General features: G+C 47.4%; 1 protein-coding gene across 1 annotated transcript in view; it reads left to right on the top strand.

The window, feature by feature from the left end:
- The first annotated feature begins 1,562 nt into the window (after positions 1-1,562).
- Positions 1,563-19,431, top strand: part of LOC123770839 (BOS complex subunit TMEM147) — a 99,294-nt gene continuing 81,425 nt past the window's right edge. Inside the window, exon 1 of the mRNA XM_045763014.2 lies at positions 1,563-1,720. Within this exon, the coding sequence (XP_045618970.1) occupies positions 1,644-1,720 (77 nt within the window). The 5' untranslated portion in view covers positions 1,563-1,643. The remainder of the gene's footprint in view (positions 1,721-19,431) is intronic.

Below are 19,431 nucleotides of genomic sequence, written 5' to 3'. Positions count from 1 at the left end.
ATTCTGTTTGGCAATAAATCCTCTAATCAAATAAATCTCAAAATAAACAATACCCAAATTTGTAACAAATTAGATGGCAAATTCCTTGGCATTCTCATTGACCACAAGCTGAATTTCCAGGGACACATTCTAAATATATCAAAAAAAGTTTCAAAAACTGTGGGCATTCTTTCTAAGATCAGATATTATGTACCCCGCCCTGCCCTGGTGACTCTCTATTACTCCCTCATCTATCCATATCTCAACTATGGTATTTGTGCTTGGGGTTCTACTACCCAAAATCATTTACGTCCTCTAATTACTCAACACAAAGCTGCTATTAGGATGTAGCGAGTAGATTATCCCAATAATATACTCGCTCCAAATGCATTGTTAATATTCCTGTCAACCTTTGGAGATGAATGAGGTGAGGCGTTGCCCGGGCAACACGGTGAGGTGTTGCTTGAGCATATAAGCAGCAGAATAGCAAACATTAACTAGTCTACTTTCAAGTGTGGTCTAAGAGCAGACACTTGCGAGATACTGTACCGACGTTTAGTGCGCTCAACTCACACCAAAGTATCACCTGTGTACTTCTGTATATTCGACCAAATATATATATAGTATCTTAGTGTCTGTGTTTATTGTCACCATACTTTACGTAACAATAGAACCGTTACAAGGACAATATCCAACTCTGGCCCCAGACATCACTCGGTACCCCCTACTCAAATCTCTGAATATGTTAGATATTAAGTCACTGCACATTCTCTCATGTGTATTATTCATATATAAAACGCTGAACTGTAATGCCAGTCCTGACCTCAAAAGCTTCATAGAAGGCTGTAACAGAACCCATGAGCACCACACCAGAAATAAATACAGTTTTGATATTCCTAGAGTACGACTTAATCAAACTAGAAATGCTCTACAAATCAAGGGACCCAGAATGTGGAATGACCTTCCCAACCATGTTAAAGACTGTACCTCTCTCAACCAGTTTAAGATAAAAACGAAGTTATACCTAATAAATTCCCTGTAACCTACCTTACCCCTCTATTGTCAACCAATGTCTTATTTTTTAAATGGCACTGTTTGTCAACAGAATTGTATTTGTGCTGCTTTTTCAGCCATGTTCCCCCCTTTTTTATCTCTTTTATTTGTTCTCAACTCATTTTATTCTTTATGCTCAATTAGTATTAAGCTTTAGTCATTTAAGTTTTTCATGCCCGAAACGCTTTGCGTAATAGTGGCTTTAGGCATTGTATGTACTAGCTCTATCTATAAATCCATCACTCTTTGTAAAATCTCTTGTATGTATGTACCTTACCTAAATAAATATTTGATTTGATTTTTAGTGTCCGAAATAGTAAAAATATTGTTGTGCGATGTGGGCAATGTACCAAGTGTCTTGTATCCAAGTGTCTTATATCGTCCCCAGCAAGCGTTCACTTTCCTAGCAAGCGTTCACTTCCCTAGCAGGCATTTATTTTCCTAGCAAGCGTTGGCTTCGCTAGGTAAGCGTTTGCTTCGCTGGCAAGTGTTTGGTTCGCTGGCAAGTGTTTGGTTCGCTAGCAAGCTTTCGCTTCCCCAGCAGTTGGTGGTTGGCCAGTGTTAGCTGCGTGTGGCCGGCTCCATTCCTCCTCTTCACAGTGAACCAAAACATGACGTTTTTCCACTTCGGGAACTGCCTGGCCCTGGCCTATGGGCCGTATTTCCTCACATATAAGTACTCGGGGATGTAAGTGTCGTCCAGGAGTTAAGACTGACGTGGTCTAAGTCTTAATAAGTCTTAAAACTAGGCTTTAAAACTACCTCGATGGCGGGCCAGAATTTTGTTAGATATATCTGAATATATTTGTATTGTATGTGCTACGGAATGCAATATGGTGTTATTGTATTTGCTACAGAATGAAATATGGTGTTTATAATTAATAATGTAAAGTGCAGTTGGATATCTTGAAGGGGAATTGATGCTATAAGTTGCTATGGGGTGGGCTCAAACGCAAGACATTCACCGAAGCGCATATATATATATATATATATATATATATTGTGTATATATATGCATGTACTCGGGGATGTTAGTGTCGTGCGGGATGGGGATGTAGGATGCTTTAGCTTAGGTTAGATTGTGTTGGGCCTCGGTTTGGTTAAGTTAGGATGTATTATACTTGGGTAGGCTGTGTTGGGTTAAGTTAGGATGTGTTAGCCTTGGGTAGGCTGTGTTGGCTAACTGTTGCCTGTCTTCAAGGTGCCGATTTGCTACTAGGTGAACAGAGGTATCAGGTGTAAGAAAACAGGCCCAATAGTCCAGTCATTTAACATTTGAATTTAGATAAACATTCCCAAGAAGTTGGAAAATGTATTAATTCCTTGATTATATGAGTCCTTATTTGGTACTAGGTTTTTTCCCTTGTGAGAAGTGAGTTTCGTCCATCATTTTGAAAACAAAACAGTGCCAAAAATTTGTTTTTCTCAAATGTATCATTTCTGTCAGTTTTAACAAAACGGGTAACATACTTTTTGAAAAGAAATGTAATTCTCAACAAAAGATGTCCATAGCATGTTGTATGTAAGGTTAACGGTTTCCGAGAGAAGGGACCAAGATAGTCGAGAGACAGCGGCTTTATCTAACTTGGAAGGTTAACCAGTGATATACTGTATAACAGTAGTATTTCCAGGAACACCAAATGCTATACCTTGCTTTAGGGGCCAGGATCTCGGACATATTCGTCAAACATTGAAAAACAGTGAAATCTGTTAACCAAATCTGTTAGTATCTGGCATCCGATTCGTGCAAAGTACACATATGTTAAAAAATTTATTTTATGCTATTGTTTTTACTAATAAATCTGGTCACGGCACGACCCATCTCAAACCAAGATGGTATGCACAAAAGATTGGGTGTTTGAGGAAGGTTGAGAATAGAAGACCCGGACCCTTAACAATGCCGCAAGACCAATTTGTAGGTGAGAAAGAAGAGATTTGGTCCAGTCGCAGTACAGATTGCATGTGCTATTAACGTGATATTTTAGTCTCTTAACGATTCTCGGTTCCTTTCTTTTTGTTCTTTAAAATAATCGTTTCCAGGAACTGATGGAGAGATTCTGGGATATTGGTTTCAACAGTATCGAGGAACACAGTTGTTAAATGGTATTTATAATTTTCATATTTTGATGGAATATCCTCTCTAACAATTTCTGCACCAACTCGAACTATACGGAGACGTTCTTCCTTTGTGTATTGCCAAAATTTACTAAGAATTTTATGGCCAGTATCATGAAAAATGGTTCGTTCTGATATATCCAGAAACAATGATACTGTATCTTCATCATAAATTATATGAAGTCTTCTCTTGTCAGAAGGTACATAGCTTTTGTACTTGAAACATTTTATTGAATGAAAATTGACATTCTTCTCGATGTGCCTTGGTATATGAACAAACATGTTGAAGTGCTTCAGTTACATGTTCATGTTGGGTCTACTACTTTTATGATGTTCACCACCCTTAACCCTTAAACAGCGTAATATGTACATATATGATTTGAAAAATCAATTTAACATAAGTTTTTAAAACTTGCACAAACACTTTCCAATTTTTTTTGGCATAATCAACTTAGCAAATTGAGCATGTAGCAGCATGTACAACACTCCCCAAAAGGAAGAAAACCCGCTGGGTTCATCCTGTCACTTGTATCTAGACACAGCTGGGACTGGCTTAACTGTCTCAAGTGAACAGCTCCTCAAACAAGAAGATTAACATCTGTCAACCCTTAAAAGCTTACGTTATCTTGCGGGTGCAAAATGGGGAAATCTTTTTAAGAACAGTATCAATATTTTGCAAAGTGTTTTCGTAATTTAAACAATGTGGGGTTTATTATTCTACACCCCCTCCCCTTCCGGCCCGTTGGCGACGTGAGGGGGCTTGGTGGACGGCTGCCGGAGTGTGATGCTCCGTTGGGCAGTCCTGTCCTTTTCTGGCCTTGCACTCCTGCTGCTGTCTTCTCCAATTGTGCCGGATCGCTTTTCCTTTTCCTTATGTTTCGTTTTTCTCCCCCCTCTTCTCCTATCTGCTTGTCGTTTCCTGCCGACCTTTTGCTTGTTTTGGATTCTTTCTTTGGACTTCTTCTATTTTGACGCCCGGGTGCTTGAGGAGGCATACTCTTGCACCCGTAGAACTGTAGTACCCGACGTCTCGAGCGAGGGGAACCTTTTATTGTCAATCCCCCTTTCGTCGCTGAACCCGATCTCGACGGACTGACGGTTCTTAAGGTGGCGTTTGTGGGGCGTATACTCACGACGCACCCCTAGGGGGCCCCGACATGATCAGCGATAGCTTCCTGTTGGGTGTCCTGCCTCTAATTGTGGCTCCATGGTGGGTATGGGGGCACATTCGTGGATGAATTTGTCACTTTTCGTCTCTATGTCGTTGAATGTTTCCGTTGTACCCTCTCAGGCTCGTGGGGTGGGCGACCAAGCCCCCGAGTCGGCCTGTATTGGAAGACCAGGCTCTGTAGCTCCCGCTGCGTTGGGCCCCGACCTTGCTCCTCCTTTGACCGTCCTGACTTCTTACCCCAGCTCCCCTCCCTCCTCTGAGGTTGGGTCGAGCCTCCAGCCCCCGGTGGTGACCGCTTCGTCCCCTGGTGTGGCTAAGTCTTTCGTTGTGACTACTGCGCCTTTTGACCCCTCTCTCTCTAGGGGTTCTCAACGCCGTTCGCGCCCCAACCGCACTCGCTCGATTCCTTCCCGTGCTGATGCGTATCAGGCCTTGTTTGGTCCTGCTTCATGGGCCAAATACTTTGATCTCCTCCCTCTTGATTCTGCGCCTCCTGACGATTTCTCCCTCCATCGGCATCTTGTAGATTCCGTGGATGCGTGTGTTACTTTCAACCCCACTCGTCTCGGTACACGTGTCGTTGCTGCTCCTTCTCAGGATGCGGCTTCCCGCTTGGCTGCCTTATCTTGCCTTGGCGAGATCCCTGTTCGGGTCTCCAAGAACGTTCAGATGAATTCCAGTGTTGGCACTATTCTCCTCCCACCCCATGTTGCAACCGGTGTTCGGAATCTGCAGGATTGCCACGATGATATTCGGCATATCCTTGATGCCCAAGGCCATTCTGTCCTCCAGGTTGACTCGTTTACTCGTCCCCCTCGTGGTCGTCGCCGTCAACCCCTTCGTGTTGTGAAGATCACCTTTGATGGTAGGACCCTTCCATCCTCTGTCATTCTTGCTGGTGCTAGGTGCTCTGTCCAGGAGTATATTCCTTCTCCTCGACTTTGTAATAAGTGCTGGAGGTTTGGGCATGGTGCCCTCCGCTGCTCTGGGACTGTCTCTCTCTGTCCTTTGTGTGGGAGTGAAGGTCACTCTAAGTCGGAGTGCACTTCTCCCCAAGCTCGCTGCCTCAACTGCGGTGAGGCCCATCCTACGTTCTCCCGTGCCTGTGTCCATTACAAGCTTGAGGCGGCCGTCCTTAACCTGAAGCACCGGGAGCGTTTGTCTTTTCCTGAGGCGAGGCGCCAGGTTCGCCGGCTCCCGCCTTATACTAACATCTCTTATGCTCGCGTGTTGAGCTCTTCCTCTCCTCGTCCTTCCCCCCTTCCTCAGACTCTCAACCGTTTCCGGGCCTTGGACCCTGATACGCCCACTGCCCCCTCCTCTGTTCCTTTGAGTTCTTTCCCGAGGGGTCCCCCTCCTGGTCCTCTGTCTGGGGTTCCCCTTCTTTCGACCCGGTCTGTCATGTCTCCTGTGTCTTCTTCCTCGTCCCCCTCCGATCCTCCTTCCCATCCTCTGCCTCCATCTATCGGCTCTCCCCGCCGCCTGTCGGTGCAGGCGGATGTCCATCGCTCTCCTAACGGCCGTCGTGTGTGCTCTCGTTCGGCTTCTCCTGTTGAGACACTGGAATCCGTTGCCCGGTACGTAGTTGCTGGGACACCTGTCTCTTTAAGTCAGAAGCGTAAGCCTGGCTCCTCTCCTTCCTCTTCCCCGGCGGGTAAGAAGGCTTCGCTTTCTTCCTTAGCTCCTACTTCTGGCTCTGTTGCTCCTTCCCCTCCCGTTTCAGTGGTTGCGCCCCCTGTTCCTGCTATGGAGGTTTCTTTGGCCCCTGCTTCCCTTTCGGTTGCTGCTCTTGCTGGGGTGCGCTCCCCTCTTTCTACTCCCCCTCTTCCTACTCCCCCTCTTCCTACTGCTGTCCTTGACTGCTCCTCTCCGTTGTCTCCTCCTCTTCCTCCTCCTCCTCCGGACCCCGCCCGCCCACCTCTGATCTGTTCTCCCGTTTCCTTCCCTCCGTCTTTGCTCAGTTTACCCATGCCCCCTAACCCTGACTTTGCTGACCCTGATCCCGACCCTGATATTCTTTAACGTGCTCTGTTGCTCTTTCGCCTTTGTTTCTTCCTTGTTCTCTGTTTTTGTCCTTTCTCTTCCCGTCGTTGTCCATTCTTCAATGGAACGTTCGAGGTTATTACGCCAATTTCCTCGAACTCCAACTTCTGATTTCGCGGTTTTCGCCCCTTTGTGTCTGTCTCCAGGAACCAATGCTTGGTGCTCGTCCTGGTCGTTTTCGTGGCTATTCCTTTCTCTCCCCCCCCCCAGCCATTGCTGGGGCTTCTAATTCTTCTGCTCTCTTGATTCGTGCAGATGTTCCCTTTGTTCCTTTACTTTTTCCTTCGCCTCTCCATTGTTCTGCTGCTCGTATCTTTGTGGGGAAATGGTACACAGTTTGTTCCATTTATCTCCCCCCCGAGTGTCCCGCTCTCTCTTCCTGATTTGAAACACCTCCTAGACTCCTTGCCGGAGCCTGTGCTCCTGCTGGGTGACTTCAATTGTCGTCATTCTCTTTGGGGTGACGTTCTGACGAATACCCGGGGTCGCCTCCTTGAGCCGTTTCTCCTATCTTCTTCCCTGTCTCTTCTGAATTCTGGTGAGCCCACTCATTTGGACTCTCGGACTCGCGCCCTTTCTTGTCTTGATCTTTCTCTCTGCTCTTCTTCTCTTTACTTGGATTTCACGTGGCAGGTTCTTGATGACCTCCATGGAAGTGATCATTTCCCCATCCTTGTTTCCTTTTTCTCTTTTCGCCCTTCCCTCTCTTTCCCTAGGTGGCAGTTTGCTAAGGCAGACTGGACCCTATTTACCCTCAGTGCTGCTCTCTCTGACCTCTCCCTTCTGCCTCTCTGTCGCGCTCTCCTCCTTTTTCATGACACTGTCTTCAACGCTGCCCTCCGCTCTATTCCTCGCTCTTCCTCTCGGGGTCCACGGAAGTGCGTTCCCTGGTGGAATGCGGACTGTGCTCGGGCTGTCCGCTGTAAGCGTGCAGCCTGGAAGAGGCACCGCCGTAGGCAGACGACCGATTCTTTTCTTTTCTTTCGGAAAGCGAGTGCGGTGGCCCGTAGGGCCATCCGTACGGCTAAACGTGAATGTTGGGCATCTTATGTCTCAACAATTACGTCCGAAACCCCTCTGGCCCAGATCTGGAAGCGTATCCGCAAGATAGCGGGTAAGTTCGTTCCCGATGTTTCACCGGTCCTTCACCTCCATGATACTCTTGTGGCGGACCCGTTGCAGGTCGCTTCCGAACTGGGTTCCCACTTTTCTTCTGTTAGCTCTGGTCTTCATCTTCCCCAATCTTTCCTTCTTCGTAAACCTATCCTTGAGTCTCGTCCTTTAGATTTCTGCACTCATCTTCAGCTTCCCTATAATGATCCCTTCTCTCTCTCTGAACTTCGTTCTGCTCTGGCCCTCTGCGGTTCTACGGCGGCGGGCTCCGATGGTATTCATTATGAGATGCTTCGCCATCTCCCTCCGAGCACGTCTCAGTATTTACTGAGTCTGTATAATCGGATCTGGGAGTCGTCGTCAGTCCCTGAGGACTGGCTCGATGCCGTTGTCCTCCCTGTTCGCAAACCGGGGTCTCTGGGTACTTCCCCTAAGGACTTTCGCCCTATTGCTCTCACAAGTTGTGTCTGCAAACTTTTTGAACGTATGGTTAACGTTCGTCTGATGTGGTTCCTGGAACACCATCACCTCCTCTCCCCTTCTCAATTTGGTTTCCGCAAGTGCCGCAGCACGACAGATGTCCTGGTGAACTTGGAGGTCTATATTCGTACTGCTTTTGCTGCGAAGACCTCCGTTGTTGCCGTCCTTTTTGACCTGGAAAAGGCTTACGACACCACTTGGCGTTATCATATCCTATCTCAACTTCATTCTTTTGGCCTTCGTGGTCATCTCCCTCTCTTTCTCCGCAGCTTCCTCTCTCGTCGTTCCTTTCGGGTGCGCCTTGGTACCGCTTTCTCTCCCTCTTTTCAGCAATATGAAGGTGTGCCCCAGGGTAGTGTTCTGAGCACTACTCTTTTTCTGGTTGCCCTCAATGGTCTTCTTTCCTCTCTTCCTTCTGGTGTCTTCTCCGCTCTCTATGTTGATGATCTTACCCTTTGTTGTCAGGGTGATGATTCGCCTCTCCTTCAACGCCGGCTTCAACTTGCAATTGATGCCGTGTCGTCTTGGGCCACTGATCATGGCTTCAAGTTCTCTACTTCTAAGACTTGTGCCATGACATTTACGCGGAAACGGGTTGTTCTTCGTCCCTCTTTGTCACTTTATGGTCATCCCCTTGAATACAAAGATTCCGCGAAGCTTTTGGGGTTATTCCTTGACACTCGTTTGTCTTGGTCTCCCCATATCTCTTACCTCCGTGTTGAGTGCTCTAAGGCCCTTACCCTCCTTCGGGTCTTGTCCCATACTTCTTGGGGGGCAGATAGGCGCACTCTCCTTGCTTTACATTCTTCTCTCGTCCTGTCTAAGCTCGATTATGGTTGCCCTGCTTACTCGTCTGCTTCTCCTTCTACTCTTCGCCGTCTTGATGCTTTGCACCATACTGGGTTGCGCCTCAGTTCTGGTGCCTTTCGTTCGACTCCCGTCCTTAGCTTGTATGTTGACACTGGCTTCCTGTCTCTCCAGGACCGCCGTGATCGCTACTGTCTTCGCTATCTTGCGCGGTCCTTGCAACATCCTTCCTCTCGCCTCTGTCGTGCTTTAACTTTTACCCCTCCTGCGGTTCCTGTTCCTCTTCACCACCTCCCTCTTTCTGTCCGGTTATCTCTCCTGCAGGATTCTCTTTCCGTTCGTATTTCTGATGTTTCTCCTCGTGTTGTTCCTTCTTTGCCCCCGTGGAGGGTCCCTCTTCCGCGGTTTTGTACTTCCTTGACCCGTATCACTAAAGCTTTTACCCCTCCTGCGGTTCTAAAACGCCTTTTCCTCGAGCACTTTTCTTCTCACTCCCGCTCCGTTTCTGTCTTCACCGATGGGTCTAAGTCAGCGGACGGTGTTGGCTACTCTGTTGTTTTTCCCGATCGCACTTATATGTGTCGCTTGCCTCCGGAGGCTAGCATCTTTACAGCGGAACTTTATGCTATTCTCTATGCTGTTCGTCTCCTACTTTCTCGTTGTCAGTCTTCCTTTGTAGTTGTTGTTGACTCTCGTAGTGCCCTCATGGCTCTCGGGTCCTTTAATCCAGTTCATCCAGTGGTTGTCGAGATCCAGCATTGGCTGTTTCTCGTTCATAGTAAATTTAAGTCGGTTGAGTTTTGTTGGGTTCCCAGCCATATTGGTGTGTCTTTAAATGAGCGTGCGGATGCTGCCGCCAAGGAAGCTGTCCGCTCTTGTCCCATCTCTCGTAAGGGCATTCCGTATTCCGACTTTTACCCGGTTATCCATTCCTCAGTCCTTACCCGTTGGCAGGCTTCTTGGTTGTCTGTTACTGGTAACAAGCTACGTACTCTTAAATGTTGTGTTTCCTCGTGGCAGTCCTCCTTCCACCGTAACCGGCGGTGGGAAACAGCTCTGGCGAGGTTGCGTATTGGCCATACTCGCTTAACCCATGGTCACTTGATGGAGCGCCGCCCTGCTCCTTATTGTCCTAGTTGCATTGTCCCTCTTACGGTCGTGCATGTCCTTCTTGAATGTCCTGACTTCCAGGACGAGCGTATGTCTTGCTTTCCGACCGCCCCTCACGGTCACCTGTCCCTCGATAGAATTCTTGGTGACTCGGATACTTTTGATATCGTTCGCCTTATGCGTTTTTGTTCTCGTATTGGCATCCTTGGTGATATTTAGCGCCCTCTGATTATTTTGCGCATTTGATGGTGCTACATAGCCTTCCCGGTTTGGTGCCTTCTTTTGATAATTACTTACTTACTTATTATTCTACACATACTTCTAGTGTCTCTCAGGTGTTCATATTCACGTAGATAGTGGTCTAGGCGGTGTACGTCACTCTCATCACAGATTCTGCAACTTCGCTGATCAACAGTTGTTTCCATCATGTTAATACGTACATATCGTAAAAAAGGGCCAACGTTGACCCTTGATCAAATCACGTCTTGTGCCCAGATTGGGTGAAATTTTGCATGCCATGACAACTTTTCATGCGAAATACAGCAGTTAATCCAAAAAGTTTTTTGGGTTGCCATTCAGCTACCAATCACTGCCAAATTTGGTCATGAAACATTTGGACCCCAATTTGGAGCCCATTTACTCCTTGCCAACAGGTCTACATGCCATGATCTTTTGCAACGATGTATAACAACCACAATATTAAGCAGTGATGCAATAGCAACTCGGTTGTATCCATATGTCCAGAGGTGGCCCACTTGAAAGTTGGCCAAAAATTATTTTTATTCAAAACTAGCCAGCTTTCAAGGCAAACTCAATATGCATCATTCCCAATTTGGTTTTGAATGACCGCTGGATACAGCAGATTTGTCTGTACAAGAGTAACTTTTATTCTGGTGGGGATCTGAATTCATAGTTCAGCCAGAGGTCTCTGTGAAATGACATACCTTGGTGCGATATTGAAAAAATCAAATTATGATTCTCTATCTTCTTTGTGCACAGATCATGACTGCTAGCAAATTGATATCCAAACTGATTGGAAAATTTTTAAACTTCATTGGGTAGAACATTTTTGGGTGCAGTTCAGTATTATTGTTAAACAATCAGTGCTATTTTAGGTTCCTGTTCTATATATATTTTTACATCTTTGTAGTATCATGTCAGCAGGTCAAACATTGCTGTTTACTTATTTGTATATTTACTTGCAATAAATACACAAAAAGCAATATTAATATATTACTGGTCTCGCTTGAAATTACTGTATTCGGTTAAATAATTTAATTTGAATTCGATTACAGATAAGTCATGAAATCAGGATTCCATTGGTTTATTGCCATGTGCTATTGCTAGCCATGAGCATGGCTCTTTGGAATGTCACTTGACAACCTACACTCCCAACAAAGGCTTGAAGTTTCTAAAACAGTATAGTGCAGAAGATCAAAAACTGATAGCAGAACAAAGTGAACTGAACTTGGATGGAGAATCTCAAGTAGGCCTCCATCATGAAGCTTTCCTGTTGAAAAAATTTCAATCTTTGCAAAAAGCTTGCTGTAGTCTGTTCAAGAAGAAATGCCATGGAAAGTGAAAAGATTTGCGACCAATCACAGTAGCTACTGCAGAGAAAATGTCAGATATGCTGAAAGTCAGTACTGACTTTCAGCTTTTGGCCAAGCTTAATACTTATTAAGCCTGGCAATAAGTTGTGCACATCATGCAGAAAGGAATTCGACAGTAAGCAGGGAAGTGAGTCCAGCTCTACTGAATCTGATGGCCCTGCTGATAATATGGAAATATGTGAAAGTGTAAACACAAGTTTATGAGAATTGGGCATCTCGCCTATTAAATATCAATGAGCTAGTGCAAGGGATAAGCATGGTTATGCGAAGTGTAAGATTAGCCAAGCACACAAAATAATTGCCGAGCAGATTGCTGCAATTGGAAATATTGATTGCCAAAACCTGTTGGTACCAAGCTATAGCTAGCACTGCACAAATTGCCAAGACTTCAATAAACTCATTGAAGAAATGAAGCTAAAATTCCATGTAGCAAAGCACCAAGAAAAAATAAAAATCCTAACCCTCGTGCCACAAAGCTGGTCTATCAAAAAGACAATGGAGCAATTCAAAGTTTCAGGATACATGGTTTGCGAAGCTAGGAAGCTGAAAGAAGAATAGGAAATACTAGAAATTCCTAAGAAAATGCAGGGCAAGTCAGTTCCTGAGGAAGTGAAGGAAAGGGTAGTACAGTTTTTTGAGGGTGAAGAATTTAGTCGAATGTGCGCCGGAAAGAATGGAAAGAAAAAGTCGTGATCAGTGCACAAAGATGATGGAGAATCATAATTTGATTTTTTCGATATCGCACCAAGGTATGTCATTTCACAGAGTCCTCTGGCTGAACTATGAATTCAGATCCCCACCAAAATAAAAGTTACTCTTGTACAGCAAAATCTGCTGTATCCAGCGGTGTCATTCAAAACCAAATTGGGAATGATGCATATTGAGATATTTTGCCTTGAAAGTTGGCTAGTTCTGCACAAAAATTTTTTTTGGGCAACTTTCAAGTGGGCCACCTCTGGACATATGGATACAACAGAGTTGCTATTGCTTCACTGCATAATATTGTGGTTGTTATACATCATTGCAAAAGATCATGGCATTTAGACCTTTTGCTGATGAGTAAGTCGTCTCCAAATTGGGGTCCAAATTTCTCATGACAAAATTTGGCAGTGATTTTAGCATTGATGGATAGCCGAATGGCCACCCATACTGTTTTTTTATTACACTACGTTATTCTACACCAAAAGTTGTCCTGGTATGTCAAAATTAACACTTCTACAGCCAATAGGTCATTTAACAAAGGGTCAAAGTTGGTCATTTTTGTGGTATTTTGCACTAACGGGACGAGAGCCCATTGAATGTGGACCTGTTATATAAGAACCAAAGCAGATTGCGCTCTTAAAATATTTTGCAAAGTGTCATTTGGGGTCTAGGGCTATCTTACTACAAAATTTCATGGCATTTGGAGAGGGTTGAGTGGGAGCCATAGGTGACTTTGGTGATTGAGATGGAATGACACTTTCTCTTTCGTTCTCTTTCTTTCTTTTTCTTTTTCGTTCTTTCTTTTTCTTTTTCGTTCTTTTTCTTTTTCGTTCTTTCTTTCTTTCTTTTTCGTTGTTACGACCCTCTCGGGACGCAACGGGGTTCTCACTCTGATGTTGTTAGAGTCAGATATATATATCCGTTCCCAAGCCAGTAGTGGCTATCAAGGGATGAGATCCGTGACGCAAGTAACTTAAAGGGAGTAGGGAAAGAAAGTTAAGAACTTAATATTATAATTAACACCATCACCGATTAAATATATAGAATAAAAGAGTGCACAAGGGGGAGGGGTATTAACACTTTACAAGGGGATTAATCCACAATTGATGTCTTCTGCTGAAGACGCTGGTGCCATAACTCTCGGTGCCGAGTCCTTGGTGCTTTCTTTGTGGCCTCACAACGAATTCTCCAAAGAAGTTGAGCCTACCCTGGCCACAGGTCAGCCAAAACACAGGTCCACTGGGGGCACCGCCGTGGAGGCCGTCAACCACACGTCCAGCTGGTCTGCTGGCAGGTTCTGAGCCAACAAGGCTGGTACGGCCACTCCACGAACGATAAAAGGGGAACGCCCTAGACAGGAGCCTCGTGTGACACCACAAATCACTCTCCTGTCTTCAGTACCCCAGTGGATGATCGTCTCCAACAGTCGGTCCCGGGTAAATCCTTTTACTGCCACTCCACTGGCAGGCTAACACACCACAGTGTTCTTCCGGGGGGACGACTTAACAGCTGCAGCAAGGTTCAAGGTATGGAGACTGGCTGCCTCGGGTAGACTGACTCCACTTCCATCACAGCAGTCCCAGGTCGGCTCTGTAAGCAGACACGTCATCAATAACTGGGACACTAAAACACCTCACTTACGGGCTCGGGCACAAACACCTGACGTATCCAGTCCATAGATGGCGCTGTTGTCGGAGCACCACCTCACCAGAGGTCAGTGGCGGCGGTGTAGAGTGCTGAACGGGACTGGAAACTGGCCCTCGTAGCTGATACACGGCATCCTCACCAGGTGTCGTCGTCGTTTGGCGGGGGGTTTCGGGAGCTGACCCACAGATGGCGCGGTCGTTACTACTCCATGCTCGGACGCTGGATCCGGGTTCGTAACATTCGTTCTTTCTTTCTTTCTTTTTCGTTCTTTCTTTCTTTTTCGTTCTTTCTTTTTCGTTCTTTCTTTCTTTCTTTCTTTTTCGTTCTTTTTTTCTTTCTTTTTCGTTCTTTCTTTCTTTTTTCGTTCTTTCTGTCTTTCTTTTTCGTTCTTTCTTTCTTTCTTTTTCGTTCTTTCCTTCTTTCTTTTTCGTTCTTTCCTTCTTTCTTTTTCGTTCTTTCTTTCTTTCTTTTTCGTTCTTTCTTTCTTTTTCGTTCTTTCTTTCTTTCTTTTTCGTTCTTTCTTTCTTTCTTTTTCGTTCTTTCTTTCTTTCTTTTTTGTTCTTTCTTTCTTTTTTGTTCTTTCTTTCTTTTTTGTTCTTTCTTTCTTTTTCGTTCTTTCTTTCTTTTTCGTTCTTTCTTTCTTTCTTTTTCGTTCTTTCTTTCTTTCTTTTTCGTTCTTTCTTTCTTTTTCGTTCTTTCTTTCTTTTTCGTTCTTTTCCCCCTCCCCGCTCAGCTCGTTGTTGCCGTGAGGGGGGCTTAGTGGGCGGCTGCTGGAGTGTGATGCTCCTTGGGACAGTCCTCTGTCCTTTTCTACCCTTGTCCTCCTGCTGCCGTCCTCTCCAATTCTGCTGGGCACCTTTTCCTTTTCCTTCTGTTTCGTTTTTCTCCCCCCTCTTCTCCTATCTGCTTGCCGTTTCCTGCCGACCTTTTGCTTGTTCTGGTTCTTCCCTTGGACTTCTTCTATTTTGACGCCCGGGTGCTTGAGGAGGCATACTCTTGCACCCGTAGAACTGTAGTACCCGACGTCGAGAGCGAGGGGAACCTTTTATTGTCAATCCCCCTTTCGTCACTGAACCCGATCTCGATGGACTGTCGGTTTCTTAAGGTGGCGTTTGTGGGGCGTATACTCACGACGCACCCCTAGGAGGCCCCGGCAAGATCGGCGATAGCTTCTTGTTGGGTGTCCTGCCTCTAATTGTGGCTCCATGGTGGGTGTGGGGGCACATTCGTGAATGAATTTTCTTTTTCGTAATGATGATGACCCCTGTTTCGGCTGTTTCTGCTTTACCTTCTCAGGCTCGTGGGGTGGGCGACCAAGCCCCCGAGTCAGTCCGTGTTGGAAGACCGGGCTCTGTAGCCTCCGCTGCATTGGGCCCCGATCTTGCTCCTCCTTTGGCCTCTCTGACTCCTTCCCCTGGCTCCCCACCCTCCTCTGTGGTTAGGTCGAGCCCCAAGCCCCCAGTGGTGACTACCTCGTCCCCTGGCGTGGCTCCTTCTCTAGTTGTAACTACTGCGCCTTTTAACCCCTATCTTTCTGGGGGTTCTCACCGCCGTCCTCGTCACGGCCGCTCTCGCTCGATTCCTTCCAGTTCTGCTACCTATCAAGCTTTGTTTGGTCCCGCTTCGTGGACCAAATATTTTTATCTCCTCCCTCTTGATTCTGCGCCTCCTGACGATTTCTCCCTCCATCGACATCTCGTTGATTCCGTGGATGCCTCCATTACTTTCAACCCCACTCGTCTTGGTACACGTGTCGTTGCTGCTCCTTCTCAGGATGCTGCTTCCCGCTTGGCTGCCTTATCCTGCCTTGGCGAGACCCCTGTTCGGGTCTCGAAGAACGCTCAGTTGAATGCCAGTGTTGGCACTATTCTGCTCCCGCCCCATGTTGCGACCGGTGTTCGGGACCTGCACGACTGCCACGACGATATTCGACATATCCTTGCTGCCCAGGGCCATTCTATTCTCCAGGTGGACACGTTTACTCATCCCCCTCGTGGTAGTCGCCGTCAACCCCTCCGGGTTGTGAAGATTACCTTTGATGGTAGGACCCTTCCACCCTCTGTCATCCTTGCTGGTGCCAGGTGCTCTGTCCAGGAGTACATTCCTTCTCCTCGGCTCTGTAACAAGTGCTGGAGGTTTGGGCATGGTGCCCTCCGCTGCTCTGGGACTGTCTCTCTCTGTCCTTTGTGTGGTGGCGAAGGTCACTCTAAGTCGGAGTGCACTTCTCCCCAGGCTCGTTGCCTCAACTGCGGTGAGGCCCATCCTACCTTCTCCCGTGCATGTGTCCATTACAAGCTTGAGGCAGCCGTCCTCAACTTGAAGCACCGGGAGCGTTTATCTTTTCCTGAGGCGAGACGCCAGGTTCGCCGGCTCCCGCCTCATGCTAATATCTCTTATGCTCGCGTGTTGCGCTCTTCCTCTCCTCGTCCTTCCCGCCTTCCTCAGATTCACAACCGTTTCCGGGCCTTGGACCCTGATACGCCCACTGCCCCCTCCTCTGTTCCTTTAGGTTCTCTCCCGAAGGATTCACCTCCTGGTCCTCTGTCTGGGGTTCCCCTTCTTTCTACCCGGTCTGTCGTGTCTCCTGTGTCTTCTTCCTCGTCTCCCTACGTTCCTCCTTCCCATCCTTCCCCTCTGTCTCTTGGTTGATACCTGGTTGATGGGGTTCTGGGAGTTCTTCTACTCCCCAAGCCCGGCCCGAGGCCAGGCTCGACTTGTGAGAGTTTGGTCCACCAGGCTGTTGCTTGGAGCGGCCCGCAGGCCCACATACCCACCACAGCCCGGTTGGTCCGGCACTCCTTGGAGGAATAAATCTAGTTTCCTCTTGAAAATGTCCACTGTTGTTCCGGCAATATTTCTTATGCTTGCTGGGAGGACGTTGAACAACCGCGGACCTCTGATGTTTATACAGTGTTCTCTGATTGTGCCTATGGCACCTCTGCTCTTCATTGGCTCTTGACTCTCCCCGCCGCCTGTCGGTGCGGGCTGATGTCCATCGCTCTCCAAACGGCCGTCATGTGTGCTCTCGAACGGCTTCTCCTGCTGAGACGCTAGAATCCGTTGCCCAGTACGTGGTTGCTGGGACACCTGTCTCTTTAAGTCGGAAGCGTAAGCCTGGCTCCTCTCCTTCCTCCTCCCCGGCGGGTAAGAAGGTTTCGCTTTCTTCCTCGGCCCCTACTTCTGCTTCTCTCGCTCCTTCCCCTCTCATTTCGGTGGTTGCACCCCCTGTTCCTGCTATGGAGGATTCTTTGGCCCCCACTTCCCTCTCGGTTGCTGACCTTGCTGAGGTTCGCTCCCCTCTTTCTACCCCCCTCTTCCTGTTGCTGTCCTTGACTGCTCCTCTCCGTTGTCTCCTCCTCTTCCTCCTCCTCCTCCGGACCCAGCCCGCCCACCTCTGATCTGTTCTCCGGTTTCCTTCCCTCCGTCTTTGCTCAGTTTACCCATGCCCCCTAACCCTGACTTTGCTGACCCTGATCCCGACCCTGATATTCTTTAACGTGCTCTGTTGCTCTTTCGCCTTTGTTTCTTCCTTGATCTCTGTTTTTGTCCTTTCTCTTCTCGTCGTTGTCCATTCTTCAATGGAACGTTCAAGGTTATTACGCCAATTTCCTCGAACTCCAACTTCTGATTTCGCGGTTTTCGCCCCTTTGTGTCTGTCTCCAGGAGCCGATGCTTGGTGCTCGTCCTGGTCGTTTTCGTGGCTATTCCTTTCTCTCCCCCCCCCCCCAGTCGTTGCTGGGGCTTCTAATTCTTCTGCTCTCTTGATTCGTGCTGATGTTCCCTTTGTTCCTTTACTTTTTCCTTCGCCTCTCCATTGTTCTGCTGCTCGTATCTTTGTGGGGAAATGGTACACAGTTTGTTCCATTTATCTCCCCCCGAGTGTCCCGCTTTCTCTTCCTGATTTGAAACACCTCCTTGACTCCTTGCCGGAGCCTGTGCTCCTGCTGGGTGACTTCAATTGTCGTCATTCTCTTTGGGGTGACGTTCTGACGAATACCCGGGGTCGCCTTCTTGAGCCGTTTCTCCTCTCTTCTTCCCTATCTCTTCTGAATTCTGGTGAGCCCACTCATTTGGACTCTCGGACTCGCACCCTTTCTTGTCTTGATCTTTCTCTCTGCTCTTCTCTTTACTTAGATTTCACGTGGCAGGTTCTTGATGACCTCCATGGAAGTGATCATTTCCCCATCCTTGTTTCCTTTTTCTCTTTTCGCCCTTCCCTCTCTTTCCCTAGGTGGCAGTTTGCTAAGGCGGACTGGACCCTATTTACCCTCAGTGCTACTCTCTCTGACCTCTCCCTTCTGCCTCTCTCTCACGCTTTCCTTTTTCATGACACTGTCTTCAACGCTGCCCTCCGCTCTATCCCTCGCTCTTCCTCTTGGGGTCCACGGAAGTGCGTTCCCTGGTGGAATGCGGACTGTGCTCGGGCTGTCCGCTTTAAGCGTGCAGCCTGGAAGAGGCACCGCTTACGCTTATGGAAGAAGGCAGACGACCGATTCTTTTCTTTTCTTTCGGAAAGCGAGTGAGGTGGCCCGTAGGGCCATCCATACGGCTAAACGTGAATGTTGGGAATCTTATGTCTCGACAATTACGTCCGAAACTCCTCTGGCCCAGATCTGAAAGCGTATCCGCAAGATAGCGGGTAAGTTCGTTCCCGATGTTTCACCGGTCCTTCACCTCCATGATACTCTTGTGGCGGACCCGTTGCAGGTCGCTTCCGTACTGGGTTCCCACTTTTCTTCTGTTAGCTCTGGTCTTCATCTTCCCCAATCTTTTCTTCTTCGTAAACCTGTCCTTGAGTCTCGTCCTTTAGATTTCTGCACTCGTCTTCAGCTTCCCTATAATGATCCCTTCTCTCTCTCTGAACTTCGTTCTGCCCTGGCCCACTGCGGTTCTACGGCGGCGGGCTCCGATGGTATTCATTATGAGATGCTTCGCCATCTCCCTCCGTGCACGTCTCGGTATTTACTGAGTCTGTATAATCGGATCTGGGAGTCGTCGTCAGTCCCTGAGGACTGGCTCGATGCCGTTGTCCTCCCTGTTCGCAAACCGGGGTCTCTGGGTACTTCCCCTAAGGACTTTCGTCCTATTGCTCTCACAAGTTGTGTCTGCAAACTCTTTGAACATATGGTTAACGTTCGTCTGATGTGGTTCCTGGAACACCATCACCTCCTCTCCCCTTCTCAATTTGGTTTCCGCAAGTGCCGCAGCACGACAGATGTCCTGGTGAACTTGGAGGTCTATATTCGTACTGCTTTTGCTGCGAAGACCTCCATTGTTGCCGTCCTTTTTGACCTGGAAAAGGCTTACAACACCACTTTGCAATATCATATTCTATCTCAACTTCATTCTTTTGGCCTTCGTCGTCATCTCCCTCTCTTTCTCCGCAGCTTCCTCTCCCATCGTTCCTTTCGGGTGCGCCTTGGTACCGCTCTCTCTGCCTCTTTTCAGCAATTCGAAGGTGTGCCCCAGGGTAGTGTTCTGAGCACTACTCTTTTCTGGTTGCCCTCAATGGTCTTCTTTCCTCTCTTCCTTCTGGTGTCTTCTCCGCTCTCTATGTTGATGATCTTACCCTTTTTCTGTCAGGGTGATGATTCGCCT

This window comes from Procambarus clarkii, chromosome 56, assembly GCF_040958095.1.
Source record: "Procambarus clarkii isolate CNS0578487 chromosome 56, FALCON_Pclarkii_2.0, whole genome shotgun sequence".
Classification (NCBI taxonomy): domain Eukaryota; kingdom Metazoa; phylum Arthropoda; class Malacostraca; order Decapoda; family Cambaridae; genus Procambarus; species Procambarus clarkii.
Note: the sequence above shows the minus strand (reverse complement) of the source record. Positions and strands in the feature narration are given on the sequence as shown.